This window comes from Sminthopsis crassicaudata, chromosome 4 (assembly GCF_048593235.1).
Source record: "Sminthopsis crassicaudata isolate SCR6 chromosome 4, ASM4859323v1, whole genome shotgun sequence".
Taxonomy (NCBI): domain Eukaryota; kingdom Metazoa; phylum Chordata; class Mammalia; order Dasyuromorphia; family Dasyuridae; genus Sminthopsis; species Sminthopsis crassicaudata.
The window spans coordinates 167,581,747-167,601,566 of NC_133620.1; the positions used below are offsets into that span (position 1 = coordinate 167,581,747).

General features: G+C 33.5%; 1 protein-coding gene across 27 annotated transcripts in view; it reads left to right on the forward strand.

The window, feature by feature from the left end:
- EPB41L2 (erythrocyte membrane protein band 4.1 like 2) overlaps nucleotides 1-19,820 on the forward strand; it is a 279,109-nt gene that overhangs the window by 233,608 nt on the left and 25,681 nt on the right. For 3 of the 27 annotated variants that reach the window (XM_074309829.1, XM_074309840.1, XM_074309830.1), the window contains 9 exons: nucleotides 2,255-2,287; nucleotides 4,486-4,632; nucleotides 6,065-6,166; nucleotides 8,577-8,744; nucleotides 9,956-10,009; nucleotides 10,228-10,782; nucleotides 12,814-12,936; nucleotides 15,296-15,394; nucleotides 16,723-16,803. In XM_074309829.1, coding sequence (XP_074165930.1) covers nucleotides 2,255-2,287; nucleotides 4,486-4,632; nucleotides 6,065-6,166; nucleotides 8,577-8,744; nucleotides 9,956-10,009; nucleotides 10,228-10,782; nucleotides 12,814-12,936; nucleotides 15,296-15,394; nucleotides 16,723-16,803 — 1,362 coding nt within the window. Of the gene's footprint in view, nucleotides 1-2,254; nucleotides 2,288-2,537; nucleotides 2,601-4,485; nucleotides 4,633-6,064; nucleotides 6,167-8,576; nucleotides 8,745-9,955; nucleotides 10,010-10,227; nucleotides 10,783-12,813; nucleotides 12,937-15,295; nucleotides 15,395-16,722; nucleotides 16,804-19,820 lie in introns of all 27 variants that reach the window. The other 24 variants (XM_074309856.1, XM_074309857.1, XM_074309834.1 and 21 more) reach the window with 23 other exon arrangements.

Sequence of the window (19,820 nt, forward strand, 5' to 3'; positions counted from 1 at the left end):
GTGAACACCTGCAAAGCTTTTAACTCAAAACTCCTGTGCTCAAGAAATCCACCAAATTCACACACACACACACACACACACACACACACACACACACACACACACACACACACACACACACACACACAGTCTGCAGGATTTGTTCCTTTCTGCTACTGTTGGATACTGTTATCTTTTTGGGCTTTAAGAGTAATTGTAGCTATAATATTGTTTCATTCCCTTTCTTTTGTCCATCTCTAATCTTTTAAAAAGTGTGAAATTTATAGTAAGGTATTGATTTCTCTTAAATCTGCAAGATGCAATTGAAGCCATAATCTTGAAACATTATAGTCCTTGTGTAAATGAACTGTGGTGGATTTTAGATAAGTTTTTACATAAATCATCCATGAAGTTTAAAATTTCACTGTTGTGTAGTCAAGAAGGGGAAATGTTATATTGTAATTATTTCCTTAGGAGCATAGGATTTTTTAAAAATAATAACTTAATGGTAATTTTACATAGTGTGGAACATCTTAGTATTCTTTCTTAGGACTGGGAATCCTCAATATTTAATATTTGATTGTTGGTTGACAATTTTAAAAATTGTCCCTAAATTAACCAATTTCAATAGTCGGAGAATATAACATAGTGCTTCCTTTTGAGAAGTGCTATTGGTAAATTTAGTGCCTTCATTCCATTGTTTACTATAAGCTAATAGTGTTTAATGGCTATGAAAAACTGGAAACATTTATTATAGACTTAAAATGCAAATGTGTACAGAGTACTATAATTTGGAAATCAGTCTTGCATACTGTGAAGAAAACGGTACTGTTGAAAGTCAGATGAATGATTAACACAGACATGTTAGTGATTAAGTGCTTACAACTAGGTATAGATAGATCTTAATCTGATTTTTTTTGGGAGGGTAGGATTATTGGGCCTCACTTTTTTCATATATAAAAAGATAGTACTACTTTCCTTATAGCAAGTGTTGTGACCACAGAACAAACTATGCAAACTTCTTGAGTTACTCAAAAGGTGGTGCTGCCTAAATTCATGATGGTCTTTATATTTGCCACTAGCCAGATAAATTGAGATTATCTCTTCCTGATACTTTTGTATCTGAGATACTTTAGTATATTTTGATGGATAATCAATTACATACTATCTAGTTTTTATTTTGAAGATTCAGACCTCTTAGACTTTACTATGTGCACAGCACAATAAATGTTGAATTTTACAATAATTAAGAAAATATTTCCATCCCTAGAGAAAGGGGTGATGAAAACATATTATTCTATTGATGGTAAAATTAGAAAACTTCTCCTCTGTTCTTTTATTCCTTTTATCAGTCTCTTTTTTATAACATTTATTTACATGAATTTCCAAATGAATCTCTTGGGAAGCTAGTGAATTTTTCAGATTTTTCTAATGTATGACATCATTAAAGTTACTAAGGTTTAAGATTATTTCCTCAAAGATAAACAATTTTTATGATATTCTTATTTGTCCTTTATAAAGGTGTAACTATAGCCTAACATTTTACTTAAAACTGGAAGCTTTTTGAAAAGATAAAAAAATAAGCAAGTACAAAGTGTTGTTTCTTTTTTTTTTTTTTTTTTTCAAATATAGCACTCTCAAATATTTTTGACAATACACATAGCCTTTTTTCCTTGGGATAAATATTCTAAATCCCAATTTTATTTCAAGTTATATATTCCCTTTAACTAGTTAAGAATTCTTAATTTGGACATTTGGGATTAGAACTGATTGAGAGAGGATTATGGTATAGCACAAAGAGTTCTGGATTTGAAGTCAGAAGACCTGAGTTTGGATCCAGACTCTGCCACTTAGTATCTACCTGCCCTTGGACAACTCATTTAAGCTAATTTGAGCCCCAATTTCATCATGCACTAAAATTTTCAGTTCTACTATCCAATGAACTATGCTGGTTTGCACTCTGTCTAATTTTACTCACCTATGGGAAAGTTATTCCAAATCAAAACACAATTTGGAGGCTAAAAGAGAGAGAGCAAGACAATGGATCTTCCATCTTGACCATTTCACCCTTGCAAAAGATTACTTTTGTACAACCACTGTAGGTGAAGGAAGACCAGAGTGGCTTAGAGTATACAGGTGCTTCTGAGAATGAAACAATGCAGGTTGGTAAAGTTAGAACTGGGTATTTTAAACTTAAACAGAAGTTAGTTGTACCAATTTAGAAGTCACGCTAATACTTCATTTTTTCCTGGTCATTTGCTATGTGCCCTTTTAGGCGGGGATGGAAGAAGAGGAAACACATTTGGAGGTGGTGGATGTTTTTTGTTTTTCCCCCTTCCTAAAATTAGACATCTGATGGTTGTTGCTTGCCGTTATTATTGTTTGGGAGACGCTTGCAGAGTTTATTTGTGAGTTTAGTTTGAGTGGTGGCTTTGGTTTTTGCTCTCATTTATTTTTAAAGTCTCAGATTATCAAACTCTGGCATATTTCTGGTGCTTGTTGATACATTTATGTTTATATTTGCCTCCCCCCCCTCTGTGTGTGATTTAATTTCACAGAAGAATTCCTTGAGAGTAGAAGGGGAAAATATTTATGTCAGACATAGCAATTTAATGTTGGAGGTTTGTATAATCTAAGAAACCCATTCTGTTTTTATGGCTGCCAGGCTGCAAAGGATGGGAGGTCACTGCAGGCTGGCTGACAATCCTTCATGAGCACAGTGCATGAAATGCATGGGGAAGTGCAACTTGGGAGTGCATGGTGTCAATCTTGTTCTCTTATATTAGCTTCTAAGAGTATATCTTTTGGAAGTTCTTGAAGTGGCAACTGGGAAAAATATCAACTAATGAAATTTTGATCAATAAGCCTTTTAAAATAGGATGTGGGTTTGTAAATAAACCTGCTTATCTCTCTACAGATTTCTGGATATAGATTTTAAAATATGTTCACTTTCTGTTCCCATCAATACATATATGCTGTCTAAAATATTTAAAAATTCATCACTTTAACTGGTTGATCTTTGTCCATGTCTTTTATGTAGAAACTTTGCAATTGGGAACATAAATACTTATTCAGACATTCTTTTTTAAGTCATGATAATTTACAAAATTTTATTGACTAAAAAGCAAAGAATTTATTCGTCTTGCAGGGACCTCTGTTAAATTCCCTGTGTCACAGCAGAACTTAAATGTTTTCCTTCAAATTTAAGACAGTATGTGATGTATACAAGAGGTTTGCAAATCTAAGTAATCTGACTAATCTCTTTGGTTGCTTTTTGGCAGCTTTGATAATTGCTAGAAATGTATTTTTGCATAACTTACTAAAATCCTGCAAAATGTAATGCATAACATTGCTTTGAAGAAATCCAAGAAATGTGCCTGATCTCAAGCCACAGTAATTTTTCCATGCCATGCAAAGGTGTTAGTTTTTGGTTTTGGTTTTTAGTTTTCTATTTTTTAAAAATAGTGATATGAGTCCCTAAAACAGCTACTATGCTTGTGCATGAATGTGGATTAGCAATTTGGGGATATGCATGATGGTTTGCCCCTCTGTATGAGGAAGAGGGACTAAAGACATGAAAGAATACAATTTGCTCCTTGAGTTTTGAAATTTAAGAATTCTTAAAGCTAAACTAAAAGCATTGTGCTCAATAGGTACTGTTTATTCCCATAAGTAGAATTTGCTGTTCTCAGGGTGAGCAGCTGTCAAATTAGAGCAGCTCAGTTTTTGTTTTCCCTTGCCTGGTATCTTGTGATTATGACAGAATGCTGCTTGTATCCTTTATAACCAGGGTATGTTTGCTTTTAGGCAGATCCCTAACTAAAATCCCTGAGCAAAGGGAGACGATAACCCTTGGCAGCAGCTACTTTCATAGTTTTTGTTCTTTAAGGTATCAGAAGCAGTATTTGGAATTTGCGGACTGCAGAAATGCAGTCAACTTTTGGTTATCTTTTTTTTTTATTTTTGTAAATTTTAAAAACTTTATATCATCCCTCCAACTACACTTCTCTCCCCAACCTCCCAGTATATGATTGGAAAATTAAAATAATCTTTAAAAAAGTGGAAAGTAAATTATTATGGTTGGAGAGAGGGAGAAAGAAATAGGGGAATCATGACATTCCAATTTAGCAAAAAAAAAAATAAACAAAATAAACCTTAATTCTTTTGAGATAGTCATCTTCTTTAGCATAAATAATCTAGAGATCATTATAATTTCTCAGAATACAAACATGGAAAATTAGAACTATCTTAAACATGAATGGGGACAAGACAATTAGCTGCCTCTTTTTCAAATTTTCTCAAATAGTATTTTATGAACAAGATGGCTTTTGAGACTTGGCATTTTTCTTGTTTTTATTTTTTTCAATTATATAAATTTGCTTTGTTGTGTTTTTGTTTTTATTTTCCCTACTGGGATTTTTCTTTTGTTTTTGTCCCTTTGGATTTTTTTCCCTTTTCTTTTTCTTTTCTTTTCTTTTTTTCTTTTTTAACCTTGTACATTGCTAGGACCTGGATAAGACCCAGGACGACATACTGAAACATCAGGCTAGCATTAGTGAACTCAAGCGCCATTTTATGGAATCCACACCTGAACCACGCCCCAATGAGTGGGAAAAGCGACGTATCACACCTTTGTCCCAACAGACACAAGGGGTATGTCACTAGATATTTATGAGCATGTGTTTCATTTGGGCCATTCATTAAAATTAAAACTTCTGGCCTGCTGTGTTGAAATCTCCAACAGGAAGGTATGAAATGTTTCCCTTTCAATTTTTAAGTTCTAACAATTTATTAAAATACTAAATATATATTAACAATTTATTGTAGTCATAGACTCCATTCTTAGACTATGAGAAGATGGACCCATATTTTTTTAAAGTTCAATTAGTTGCAATTTGGTTTATCTAAAATAATTGAAATATGAATTAAATACTATAAGATATTGCAGTGAGTATTGATGGTTTAAGTATGAACTTGGTTACAGTGAGAAATCTAATAGTTAAAAATATTAAATAAGAAATTTCCATTTTAAATGGGTATTCCTGTGAATACCCCTCAAGCTAACAGAAATAATAAAATACAACTCTGTACCTGCTTATATTTTGAAATTAGGACTTAGTGGTTCTGAAATAATTTCTGCCAAGATTATTTTAACATATTTGCCCATCCTTTTGTCTTCATTACCAAATAAGAACTTTTTAAAAGAATATTCTCTTCATTTTCTCTTTTGTTTCAATAGAATATAAGCCTGTTAAATACAGAGATTATTTCATTTTTATCCTTGTATCATAGAAACTATATTAGTGCACAATGTAGGTGATCAATAAGTGCTTTTGTAATGAACAAATGAGCCTCTATCTGTTCTAGTTTTACTTTGATGCTGGACAACCACTGTGTCACTCACAAATGACCTTCATGGGCATAGGTATTACACTTTGGAAGGCAATGATTTATTAGGCCACTTGTTCTGATATTTTTTCTGTTTTTTAAAATATAATTTTCCCCCAAACTCAGATTATTTAGTGATTTAGTTGCAATATGTCATGATTCAGATTACAGTTTACAAAATCATAATCTGTTATAGTCCAGGTATAAAAATGTCATTTTTGTTTATTTCTATATCTTAAAAACCAAAAAGTTTATGAACTATGTAATAGAAGCTTTATGAGGGGTTAATAGAAAGTTTTTTTTTAGTTCAGATGTCACGTAATAAAAACAGTTGAACAATAATGCTTCATTTTTATAACTGAAATTTTTTGAGATGCTAATTAAGTTGTAAGGCATATAGGTAGGTGACTGTGTAGAATAATTGTCTATGACTGTTACATTTTTCCTTTCAGGTGCTTTAAAGTTATTGATAAAATAGGTTCATTGTTTTTACACTAAGATAGATATCTCTTGGAATAGATAAATGTATGATGTGATGGTATGCTTGTGTACTAAATTAAGAAGGTAGAAGAAATACCTTCGTCTCATCTCCCTGAAATGTTTGTTCTACTGATCCACACGATTGTTTTATGTCTTTGTTGTTATAGGTATTTTGTATTTGTGTTGTGTTAATTATGTTCACTGTTTAAAATAATAGAGAAAAGATCATCTTTTCAAAATGGATATTTTGCCCGTGAAGGAGAAACAACAGATCCCAGCAGCCCTGATTGTTGAAGAAAAAACTCAGGAGACAGACAAGGTGTTCACCTTGCATCCTTGTATCTACCTTTGCTTTTTTTCTCTTTTCTTTTTCTGAGCTATTGGAGGCTCTTTTCTGCTTCTGTGAACTTTTTTTTAAAGCCCACCTTGGCATAGGGTTGGTTTTTGTTTTAATTTTTGTAAAATTTTTGTACAAAATTTTATTTTGATAGCTACTGTATCAAAATATGTCATTTTAGTAATAGTGCTCCTTGGGAATATGATTTTTTTTAGATCATGACATGTATCAATTGCATAAATGACTATCAACCAACATGGCATCCAAGGCGATTACTGGATTTCAGTGAAGTTACTGGTCCTTGGACAAAGCATGACTTCCAATGAAAATGCCTGGTGTTTGTATAGCAGTTTCAAGCATTGCATTGAAATTGTCAGTGTCAATTGTGAATGCCAAGAGACTTAACTGTGTTCAATTAAAACTATACTATGGAGAATTTTTTTTTAAGCTAATAAAAGGTAGTGGATATACTATGGCAACTCATCAAACACTTGAGCACCCCAGTTATGGTGCTTCTACTTTTCGAAAGGATCAATGCTAGTTGGTGTTAGAATTTTCTCTCTTTTTTCTTATTTCTCTTGTGCTTTTTGTGTGTTTTATGTATTTCAGAGCAAATGTTTGCCTTGTTTGAGGGCATCTCGTGTCAGTTCACGTGTTTTTTTTGATTCTGCCATTGTAGAGCACCTAATGGGAGGATTCAAAAGAAACAGCATGATCTTACTTTTAGGGAATTTATTTTATTTGAAGGAACACTAGGTATTACTCAATTTCCCCTTTGCCATGGAGAAACTTCGTTTTAGAAAAAGGGAATATTGTATAGAAAGGCATTTTGTCTAAGACTGATTAGCTCACTTGGTTAGTACACTGCTTTGAGCACAGGGCTCTATATTTAATTCTCATGGGTTCTCTACCCGTCAGTAAAATATTTAGGGGTTCCTCTGCCAGAGAATGCATTCACATCTCAGAGCAGGTATTAACGTAACTCCATTGAAAAGAACTTGGAACACATGAGAGACTAGTGTATGGCCAGTCAGCAATTCTGAGTAAGTTACTTTCCTAGATAGCCTCAGTTTCCTTGTCCATAAAATTAAGGATTCTATGAATAATAGGTCTCTAACTCTACAGTTCTCAAATTATCAGTCCAACTTAATCTTTATATACAAAGAGGGTTAGTCCAATTTTAATTACATCAAAAGATTTTCATAGTGGCATAATGTCATTATAATCAAATGAAGTAGTAAAAGTAGGAACAGCAGATTTTTTTTGCCTAATTTGGGCAGGGGTTAGTTAATTTTTCAGTATTCCATCTAAAAGTCTTGTCCCTTTCTCTTTTACCATAAAACATGGAATTAAGACATAGACATTTAAAAACCTTCATCCTTATTCTCCACAAATATAGAAATTAAATCTTTGTCATTTTTTTCAATTTCTTTTTATTAAGTAGACATTTTTTCCCACTATTGTATGGTTTTTAATCTGAAACCTACCTATTCTTATATATTTAAAAGTTTGATCAATACTCTTTAGAACAATGTAGGAGAGAGAACATTAGAAATGTAATTTAGAGAGAACTAAGATCTCTACTACTAGCCCTGGGCCCTTAGGAAAATATCCTGACAATTTTTGAACCTCACTTTAAGCCCATCTTTAAAAATAGGATAGATGTGATAACTTACAATATCCACCTTAGAGATGTTTCAAAGAAAGCATGCTGCAAATTATACAGTGCTAGGAAGATGTAGGGTTTTATTGTATATTAAAGGTGTTGCTCATTTTCTTCTTCCCCTCCTTGCTGGGTTTTATTATCTCTCTGCAAAGCAAATTTAGAAGTGTCTGCTGTATGGCACAGTGGAAAGTGAGTGATTCCTAGAGTCTAAAGATTTGGATTCAAATCATACCTGTGATATTTAACTGTCTTTGTGACCTGGGACAAGCCCCTTAATCACTTTGGGCATTAAGCCCAAGAATTTGAAATATGATCAATCCATGTGTCATTCCTTTTTCAGGGGCACATAATTTTTACGAGTTTCCTTGCATAGTGGGGCATGTTTTCTGATATTCTGGGGATGTTTTGTATTTGGGTTCCCAGAAGTTCTTTCAAATTTACTGAATGCCTATTGGGAGTGAATATGGAATGTTTGGGGACCAGAAAGGAATGTAGCCTGAGGTAGTATTCAAATTGGGACCTAATGGACTTGATCCAAGGGCTCTTAAACAGGGGAATAACATGTTGAGGCCCAGAGAAACCTTTCAAAATAAAAACTTCTTTCTTTCTATTTTATACTGTTCTTTTTGTTTCCTGTCTTGTGTAACCTTTCTTTTCATAGGTCACTGTTGTCTGTATCCTCTCTTTCATTGTTAATTCTTTGCTTTCCCTTTTCTGACTGTTTAGAGCCTAGAAGAGGAGATAACATCAATTTTATTTAGTAAAGAGGGCTTTTCTGCTAGCACGAAAGCCACCTTCACATCAACCAGCATTCGGACAGCAGAGGGCTCTGTTGTGAATTATAGTGTACCTTCTGAAATGCTTTCTTCCTCGCCCTTCTCACAGTTGTTTGAGGTGCATTTTGCTTTTTTTCCTCCCTCTCCTGTTCTTTAAAGCCACATGTGAAATAATAAGATTTTTGAAGATTCACTAGCTGGGGAAGAGGGTTTTTGTTAATAAAATATATTCCAGTTAGGAAAAATATTATTAATAGCTGTAATACATAGAAAAAAAGGAAGTAGGTAGAGGATTAGGTATTTGGGTCTAGTGTATGATTCTCTTCCCCTTGACAGGTGTTTGGGAAAACAAAGCATCTTCCAATGGTAGTATTCCCTTTACCTGTATCATGGCAACATCTCTTCCTCTTAATATAAATTTCCTTGCCTTGAGAAATGAAACTGTGGTCTCCATCCCACTAAGTGAATAAGTTACCTTTTCATTAATTTTTAAAAGAATGAAAACTCTTCAGGAAAAAAAAATAAAAGTTTGCCTTTTTATATATCATATTTTAGTGATTACAATAGTGAAATAAATCGTTTATTATTTTTTTCTAAAGCACCATTTAGATATCTTAATTAATACCTACTTAGGGCTAATTGTAATTAAAGATTATTGTCTTTAAAGCTATTGGGGAGTGCACTAAAAGATGTTTTAATTTAGGTAGGTACCTGCATTAGAACATTACTGTTCAGTCTAAACCTTCTAGGGTTCCTTTTTGTTCTTCTCCACTGAAGCCTGTATGAATTTATCATCAGATATGGAATTTAGTACAACCCCCCCTTTCCAATATTAGTGGATTTAGCTAAAACCAAATCAATATAAGTCATTTCTTCAAATAAGATAGCATTTCTTTAACTTTGCATTCATTTAGATCAGGATTCTTTAGGTCTGAGAAAATACATGATTGTTTCTAAAAATAGTTTAGGGAAATTGTGAAGCTAATACTCTTCACAAAATTTACCAGGCTTTGGTAGGATTTAATGTGGATGCTTCAACTTAAGATGTTAGAAGTGAAGAGATGTTCCTATAATATTGAAAGGGGCTTTGCCTGGCTTTATTTATTTATTTATTTGTTTGTTTGTTTGTTTGTTTGTTTATGGATGGGGGTGGTCAGTGAATTAAGTTTTTTAGGCTTCTAGTGCTTATATGGATTGCGCTTTGTGTGATAAGAGCAAAGGGTTTCTGAAGATATTGTTTCTATTCTGCCTTTGTTGTCATATTTGTTTTGGTGGGTGTTGAGGAAAACATTATTGATCTTGTGTCCTTGGTTGCTTTTTGTTCCACAGAAACGTGCTCCCACAACAGAAGGGCCTTGTTCTGGAGCCAACGATGCTGTTAAGGTTCTCCCATTTTTCCATGTTAATTTCCATTGCCTGCCATGTCTGATCACCCTCACATTTTTGCCCTCTTCCCTTTCAGTCAGCCCATCACAATCATCCTTGTTTTTCTTCATGACATGAACCTGCCGTCAGTTGATTTTTGTTTTCATCTCTTTTTTTTTTTTTTTTGGTTTATTCATATATTATGTGTTTTTCCTCATCCATTTTTTTTTGTACAGAGTTCACATGAGACTCTGAATGTAGTGGAGGTGAAGAAGCAGGCAGAGGTTGGGAAAGAAGAGAGAGTAATCACAGAAGGCGTGAATGGTGGAGACAAAGTACCACCTGGGAGTGATCTTGGGGAGACTCATAAGGTGGAGCCTCTGACACACAAGGACTCCCCCTCCCTGTCTTCGGAGAACAGCAGCAGCAGCAGCAGTGAAAGTGAGGAAGAAGATGTGGGAGAATACCGACCCCACCACCGGGTGACTGAGGGGACCATCCGGGAAGAGCAGGAGGAAAACGAGGAAGAGGTGGAGGAGGAGAAGGAAGAGCAAGCATCAAAGGTAGTACAGTGTGTGGAAGCAGTGCCAGAAGCCAGCTCAGTAAAGCAAATCACAGTAGAAACAGTCCAGGAAAATGTAGTTTCCCAAAAGAGCTCTGGAGAGAAGAGTTTAAAAGAAGGAGATAAGCAAGACATAAGAGAAGAAACTGAGGAAGAACAGCACAAAATAAACGGAGAGGTGTCTCATGTTGACATTGATGTTTTGCCAGAAATAATTTGTTGTTCAGAGGTAAATGGGAGTGCCAAATGGGAGATAAATTATAGAGCTATTTACCAAGTCGAAAACATCTACCTTTCTTCTTCCTCCTGTCCTCCCAGTTCTTATTCAGGGATTTCAGCAAGATTCAGATCCTTCTCTCTCTCTATTGGAAGGGAGAAATCACTGATGAGCAGGGAATTTCTACCAACTTAATTCATGGTTTCTAGCTTCTTTGCTGCAACTGGATCATCTGGTAGGGCAAACTTTGCAACAGCCACCATATTATGCCCTTTATTTTTTTCTCTTTCTCTTTCACATTTAAATTTTTCTTTGCATGTTCTAAATATTTCCAAATATGTCTTGTCTTTAGTCTCTGCCAATTCTTGACACTAAATGCCCCCTTTTTATTGGTTCTACAAGAAAATTGTTCCTTGTTTGAATGTGGAGAAATGTGGTCCAAAGAGTGAGTGGTTGTTTTCCTGCTCTTGTTGGGTTTGGCCTTTACAACTAAACCTTCTCACAGTCTTCAGTTCAATGTCAGATCTCTTTTGTCTCCCAGATAACTACAGCATTATCAGTTGAGTGGAACCAGTGAGAGATTATTCAAGGGAAATAATTTTAAAGAGGGCAGCAATTCCTATCACTACTGTACTCTAGTAGTATCTCCTGGTAGTTTTTGTGATGTCATCATGGTGTTTGTGTTTTTAAGGTTCTATGGATTGTGTGGTTTGTTTAAGAACCTCCTTCCAGCCTGTTAAATCAGAGAATCCCCTCCTCACCCTTAATTCTGTTATACTGTCAATTCTGGATTGCTTGCAGCAAGATTAAATGTTTTATGCATAATCTTTAGCAGTTCTGTGCCTTTGTCTTTTATTCCCCCATTACCATCAACTTCCTGGACTTCTAGTAATCCTGCTTTTGATTGGTCCAAATTGTTTTGTAGTTAGAGGGGAATATTGATTATACATCTCTACATCCAGAGTTAACAAGATGTTTGGATTTTTTCTTAAATATTTATAAACATAGCTTCCTTTTGTTAGGGGATATAATTCTTAATCCTTAATGAGCATTTGTGTGCTATTTCCTTTTTTTAGGCTATGCTCTATCTCATAAACAAGCATTTTGAGAGCCTACGATTTTATTTTGTGGCACCATCATTATTATTATTGTTCTCTTTCAATACGTAGTTGTTAACAATTAAACAAACACAGATAGGTCTTTGGGAATGTGATTTCCAAGAATTAATAGTGCTGCTATTTTAATTTATTTTCAAGGATACATAGGCACTGCAGATCCAGAACTGAGTCCAACACATGCTTAAATTATGCCAACTCATGGGACCATTTTAAAGTGCTCTGGGAAGAATTCTAGCTACGCCTAATGCCAAATGGATATAGTAGCTTTCTTCTGATCCCATTTAAAATGTAATTGTTGTGATGTTGAGAAAACATAGCTTTTTTTTTTCTTCTTAACAAAGGACTCTGTGACTAATTCTCAAGAAAGCAACATTTTCCTCACTGTACCCTTTGTATATGGGAATAAGAAGAATTTGGGGAGAGAGCAAACATAAATCCACCTGAGCCTCCACACCATCTGCACGTGAATGCACCTTTATGCAAACTGTGATACAAGCAGTGAAATCTTTGTCGTCTGCCATATTGACTTCTAAAAAGTGGTCAGCTCATAGAATCATAGTGAACTATTGTGGATTTCATTCTGCATAGGTTCTTGCATTCTGCTATTACTTGATTAAGCCTGAGGGGTGAATCAAGGTGTGGTAGGTTTGACATCAACCTGAGTGAGAAAATGTGTTCTCAGCATAGTAGATTAGATGAGAAATGTCAAGCCACTTGTTTGTTTGTTTTTTTCCTCTCCCTCATTCCTATTTTGTTTCTTGCTGTATTGGGAAAGATGATTTGCTTAAATGCTCTCCCTGCTGATTTCTTTTTTCTCTTGTGTGTGAATGCATGTGTGTGTTTCTTATGATTATTTTGGTGACTCCACTAAATAGCTTTACCTAATTACTTTAGAATTTATTATTTCTTTCCTTTTCCACTGCAGCCACCAGTGGTAAAAACAGAGATGGTAACTATTTCTGATGCTTCACAAAGAACAGAAATATCTACCAAGGAAGTCCCCATTGTCCAGACAGAGACCAAAACCATCACTTATGAATCTCCACAGGTAAAAAAGCAATAAAATTTGGGGGATATGCAGGAAGGGGATAATATTTTAATTTTTTATACTTTATTTTGTCTTACTTTTCTCTCCTTTTTCTGATGGTTTACATGTCCCTGTTGAGGGTACTTTTAGTATCTTCCCTTTGATGAGGCATCTAGATGTGACATGTCATTGGTGTCTGACTCAAATAGAAATGCATCCATCACTATGGGCCAATTCTGACTTGGGAAACCACAAATTTAATATTTCATTTTAATTTAATTTTTAATTTAATTTTTATTTATTTTAAAACATTTCCCAATTACATCTGTTGCTAGAGTACAGAAAATTTTCTGTAATATGAAACATTACCATGTACATGTATAGTTTGCAAAGTATGTGTTGTTTTTAAACTTTAGGTTTTTCTTCAGGTAGTATTCATGAAAATAACAGAAATTAGTGTAAACATGGCCTCCTTCCAGAGATATAGGAAGCATTCAGTATTTCAGAATATCCCTATTTGAAGCATGTTAAACCCTATAAGAAATCTTAAATTTCTGAGATAACTAATTATTATGAGTGATCAGTTATATTTTTGTGCATTGTTTAGTGTATATGGTGTCTTAAATATATTAGTTTCCAAAATGCCATTCTAAGCATATATTTGATATTAACGACACAAAAGCAAGCCAAGGTTTTAGGAGTTATTTTTGTTTGTAGAGAGAGAGGGGGGAGAATAATACAAAGAGTTTCTTTTCCTAAGAGCCATCATGAAAAGAGTTTGTTTTGGCTCAATGTGTTTCTCCATTCTACCCATTTCATTCATAAAGGATTTTTAGCCCTTTCAGCCTTTTATTCTTTTCCCTGATATTGACTGTTTTTGTGAATGTCTGAGAATTAAAGTCAAATTAATTTAATAAAGTGAAGCTTACCAAATCTGAGGAATCATCAGACTCAACATAGTTTTCCTTCTCTTGTCATTATTAATGTCTTCTTGTCTAAAATGAGTATCCCTCTCACCTTCATAGCTTCTATTTCTCCTTATTACTGTATGACAGAGGTCTGCAAAGTGAGATCTATGGACCCTTGAGGAGGAGTCCCCAAAACCCTTCAAAAGGCTGTCAATGAAGTCAAAGTACTAGCATTGAGATGTGAATTGCTTATTAAAATACTCCCCCCTTTTCCAACTAAATATCCATTTAAGACTTTATTTTCTTTATATTCACTGATCACAACATCACAATATATTGAATATAGAAGCAATTCTTTTCTAATAAATTGGACATTAAAGGGATTTATATAAAACAGTTATACTCTACTTTTTTATTTTGGAAAATATCCACTATATATATATATGTATATATATATACATATATATATATATACACATATATATATATGTATTATATAAAAATATAATAGTGTCATGTCATATTTTTGTTGTTGTTCTTAAATGAGTATAAATATTTTACAAATTTATCAATTTAAATTTCTACCATGACGATATTAGTAGATAAGTTACTCAAAAGATCTTTGGGATCCTAAATAATTTTTGGAAGTATAAAGGGCTCCTGAGATTAAAGTTCAAGAATCATTATTATAAGGTGTTGACAGCTAGTTTGTCAACAAATTGCTACTTACGTGAAAATTATCATAGTATTAACTATATAGATTTAGAGGCAATGATGCAGGTACAAAATGCCATCATAGACTATAACAAAGAGTCAAGTCTGATAGGATTTGGAGGGTTTGTTTGTTTTGGGTTATTTTTCTAGGTTACCTCTCACTTGAGATCATCCCATTGCCATACTTCTCTATTTGAGATATGTTTTTTTTTTTTAAAGTTTCATTTAATGGAAGTATTCTCTTTAATTTTAATTTTTAATTTCTGAAGTTTCTTTCCATCAATTAAATTGGGATGTTTTTCTGGGCCTCAAGTATTCTTGAGTCTATAGCTACAGACCTACATCTATATCCTTGGGTCATGGAGCTACCTATCTCAAACTGGAAGGGACCTCAGTTGTTACCCCCTCATTTTACAAATAGGCAGAACTGAGACTGAGAATAACTGATTTCCTTAATCTTTCAAAACCATCTCACTTTTCTGATTCTTTTACCTCTAGGTTCTTTAACTGATCATCTTCCACTTTTCCCCTTTTCTTCACTTCCTACAGTTTTGTTTAATAAAACTGGCTTCTACCATATCTTGCCAGTGCCTTACCCAACACAAATGTGTATGCAAAGACATTTATTTCCATAGACTCCCTATGTTTGCAACAAAAAAAAAATAATCAGAGATATTTGTTTGGTGGGGAGGATTCTTTTCCTTGAGTAAGACTTAAAGTTAATTTTACTTTTTATTTTTTCTCAAAACTCTCTAAAGATTGATGGTGGTGCTGGTGGTGATGCTGGCACATTATTGACTGCACAAACTATCACTTCTGAATCTGTGTCTACAACTACCACCACACACATCACTAAGGTAATACAAGTAAAATGAATCTTAAAAGATAGTCCTTTTATAATAATTATTTTTGTTCTTTACTTTTTCTTTACACCCTTTTTGGGCTTTACTTCTTCTTTTCACCCTTCCACTGCACATCTTCAAAGAGATAATGCTAAGAAAAGTAAAAACACCCTGATTGCATTTTCATCACCTAAGAATTAAGGTTTTGAAATCAAATACATCTATATCACGTAGAGAGCCATCCTGAAAGGGTGAGAGGAAGAATACATTAAAAAGTACATTTGCTTTATAATGTAGATAAAAATGTGGCACCATAGACTTTGTAAGTACGGCTTAGTCTCCTGAAGCATCTTAAGGAGGATGGTGATTAAAAATAATGCTTTAAACAAATGATTTAAATAATGTATTTTTGATCATGCCATTTTGATTTAACTATCACTTTGTTCATCTGATAAAAACCATTTACTATAAAGATTTCTTCCTAGTATTATTTTCCAACTCTTTTTTTCTATTTGTTTTTTTTCCCCCCATATCAGTGATGCTAGTGTTTTTTAAGATTATAAAATATTCTTGGGCATTTTTTTTTTTGTCCCTCAGGCACATTTGCCAGGACTCTTTCATTTTAAAAAAGAACTCTCTTTCAAATCTCATGTTATCCTATATAATGATGATTTTTGCACCAGAGACCTTTCAAAATGCTGCCTCTTGTGGATTCAGAAACCTGACTCAGAGTTTAAAGACACTTAAATATTTGTTTGCCTTTGAAAGGACTATGTGACATGGAGCTTTCTTGCCTGTAATAATATATCACACACTATTTTGAAGTAAGTAGATTAACAAAATCTCTGGAGACTGGTCCCTGACATATTCTGTGAACTTACTAAGACTGTGGACACTTGTAAATGTCTTCTCTCTTTTCCTTTCCCCTTTGCCCCATATCCATCCATATATTAATATATATCCTCTAAAAGGTGAATTGGATTAAAAACCAAAGTGATTAAATTTCTGAATCCCCAACCCAATACCAGTATTTTTTTAAACCAAATCTCAAACCAAGACAAAGTTTGCAGACAAAGCAACAACAAAAATAGCACCCTAGTTTATACGCTTATTCTAACTTCGTACATTTCTGAGCAGGTCCTTTTTAAAACCCTCTTCACTTGGCAACTTATTCCATCTTTGGGGCAGTGTTTTCTAATAACTTCAAACATAATTCACCATTAGCATTCTCCCAGTAAGGTTTGCCCATTGATACTATACTAGATCCTATTTTTATATCTTTGATTAAATAGAATTATATTTTAGTGATATTATTCTAATTTATTTTCCCTTATAACCTGTAGACAGTAAAAGGCGGAGTGTCTGAAACAAGAATTGAGAAACGAATTGTCATCACAGGAGATGCCGATATTGATCATGATCAGGTGAGGCTCATAGGTTTGTAGAAGTTGTATTTTACATCTGTATTCATATATATTTGCTTGTTCCATTTTTCAAATAACCAATTCTCAGAAAATCTTTGTCTCAAAAATGCTCAGCAGTAATACCCATATTTCATCAAGGATTTGTTGTACTTACCACATATCATGAAATAATGGCTTATTGATTGATTGATTAATGATCACTTCCTTCCCTTCAACTTCTTATAATAGAGGACTGATAAAAATAAGTCCCTGCCAGAAGCCTGTTCTGCAAAACAAATATTTATCAGATTCTATTAATATATAACTAAAAGTTATAGTTTTGACATCTTTCCCAAAACACATATAAAAGAAAAGCAAAATAAAATGATTTTGAAAAATGAATCAGAATATAGAAACATTTTAGGTGTATAACCTGACTTCTGTTAAGCTATGAATTATTAACTATCAACATGGAAACCCACTCATCTTTCTGTCTGGTGAATCCTATTGATTTCCCCTAAGAAAAATGTTTAAAAAACATAGAGTAAAATACATAGGATTATTGAGGAAAAAATTATATTGAAATGTAGTTAGGAAGAAAAAGAAAGATAAAAGAAAACAAAGTCATAAACCCTCATTCAACAACCCCTTAGGTCTTTCCTAATTTTCCCTTGAATCAAAGGCACATAGACCAATGCTTATTCTCACATTATACTTAATTAGGCTACTTATAATTTCAGCTTTATATAAAAATATAGTGTTTAGCACTGGATAAGTATAGCAAAGAGTATGTTATTTTTTTTCCCTCTGTTAACATCTGTTTTTTTGAAGCCAGAATAATCTAGAATATCTTTTTGGTTACTTCATATTGCTGTATTTATTTTTCTTTTAAGATAAAATGAATACTGTTGATTGAAAACTCCCCATTAGATTTTGCTCCATTATTTTGATGGGAAAGTATTACTGGATTGCAGTAGGTTGGGAAAGTGAGATCATTGTTTGTTGGTCAATGATTGATGTATCAAAAATGATGAAAGTCACCAGTACTATAAGAATTAATGATACCTATTCATGATAATAACTAGAAATGGATATGAATAAGTGAAATTAGATTAGGTAGTGGTATGTTACTTAGTCCCAACTATTTAAAAAGTTTGTTTTTAAAGGCATTTTTGTCCTCCTGAAAAATTGTTCATTTCCATCATCAGACATATCACTTCTGCTGCACTTTGTTATTGTTGTTAGTTTAGAAGGAAAAGTGGGAATGTAGTTAGCAAAAAAAAAAAAAAAAAAAAAAAAAGAAAGAAAGAAAAGAAAAGAAAAGAAAGTCATAGACCCCACTACAATAACCCCTGAAATTGAGCCTGGAAAAATCATTTCTATTTTAACTTGTAGCCACATGAATGTAGCCACAATTGATATACTGGAGACATTTAAAACAGCTACCTAGGTGATATAAATATTGGATGTATATATTTTTAACTTGCTACATTTAGCTTTCTGTCTTGGAACAGGAAGGAACTCAAAATCTTGTAAAAATGAGTGTTGAAAACTATATGTGTAATTGGAAAAAATTAAATACTGTTAAGTGAAAAAATTGCTACATTCATAGATGGCTGAGCACTTTTTCAGCAAAATAAAATAATACATTACTTTATAGTAATTACTTTATTATTACTTTATAATAGTACAGCTTGGATCTGATACAAATCAGAGCTAAGCAGCTCTAAATGATTAGAATCTGACCTCAGAGATAAGGGACTTTAGTATTTTTAGTACTATAAGAAGACTTAAAAGTTTATGAAAGCATGTATTTGTAATGATGGCTAGGCATGTGTATATGTATATCAAATAATGCACAGATCATCAACAACAAATACATGTATAAGTGCCAACTTTGATCAGGGCACCATGCTTAGCAATTAGATTTATGTACAGAATTCAAATAAAACATCATAAATCGTTGCCCTCATGACCTTTCTAGTCTAGTGGAGGGGGGGACATAAACCTAGAGAACTATAATGCATAACGTCACACGTGCATTAAGCATTATAGCTAAAAGCTCTGCTAGGCCTTACATCCACAGAATTTAAGGCCTGGAAAATTCTGTGATCACCTTGTCTAATTCACATACAGCAGGAATCCCTACTATAGCATATCCAAGAAAGGGTTGTCCAGCTTCTCTGCTCTAAGATCTTTAAGGAAGGAGAAACCAACACTCTTTTCGGTAATCTTTTCCACTTTTTGATAGCTCTAATTATTGACAAGTTTTTCCTAACATTGAATCTAAATTTTCTTTTCAACTTCTCCAACTGCCCCTGGTTCTATCCTCTAAGACCAATTAAACAAGCCAGTTCATTTTCCCAAATGATAGACCTTCAGATACTTGAAGACAGATATGATACAATATCCTTTATAAAGCTTCTTTTATCCTTGTATGATATGAACTCAATAGCTTTTACTCTTCTGGCTGACTTTCTCTGTACCTGATTGCATCCATCAATGTCCTTCATAAACCATGGCTCCTGGAAATGAATATAATACTGATCTGTAATAAAGTCATAATACAATGGCATTAATACCTCTATTCCTGGAAGTTGTATACTTTTGACTATAGTCCAGAATTGCCTTAACTTTTTTGGCAACCACATCCCAGTACTAATTCATATTGAACTGAAAGTCCATTAAAACCTTGATATCATTCAACTTTAGTGAATTAAATATTTTTTGAAACATCTGCCATGTTTAAGGCACTATGCTGAAACATTGAGGTTACACAGAATTCATATAAAACACAAATTGTGTCCTTCATTCAAAGAAAGGAAGCACAGTGCCCCGAACATAGTAAGCTCTTAATTAATGTTTGTTGATAGGGTAGCTAAGTGACATAATGGATAGGGCACTGACACTCCCATCAGGAACTTTGCTTGAGTACATATCCAGCAAATCAACTTAAAGGCCTTGGCCTCCAAAAAAGTGTTGGTTGATTGATATTTATCAGTAAGACCAAACAAAGCTAAAAAGTAAAAAGAATAATG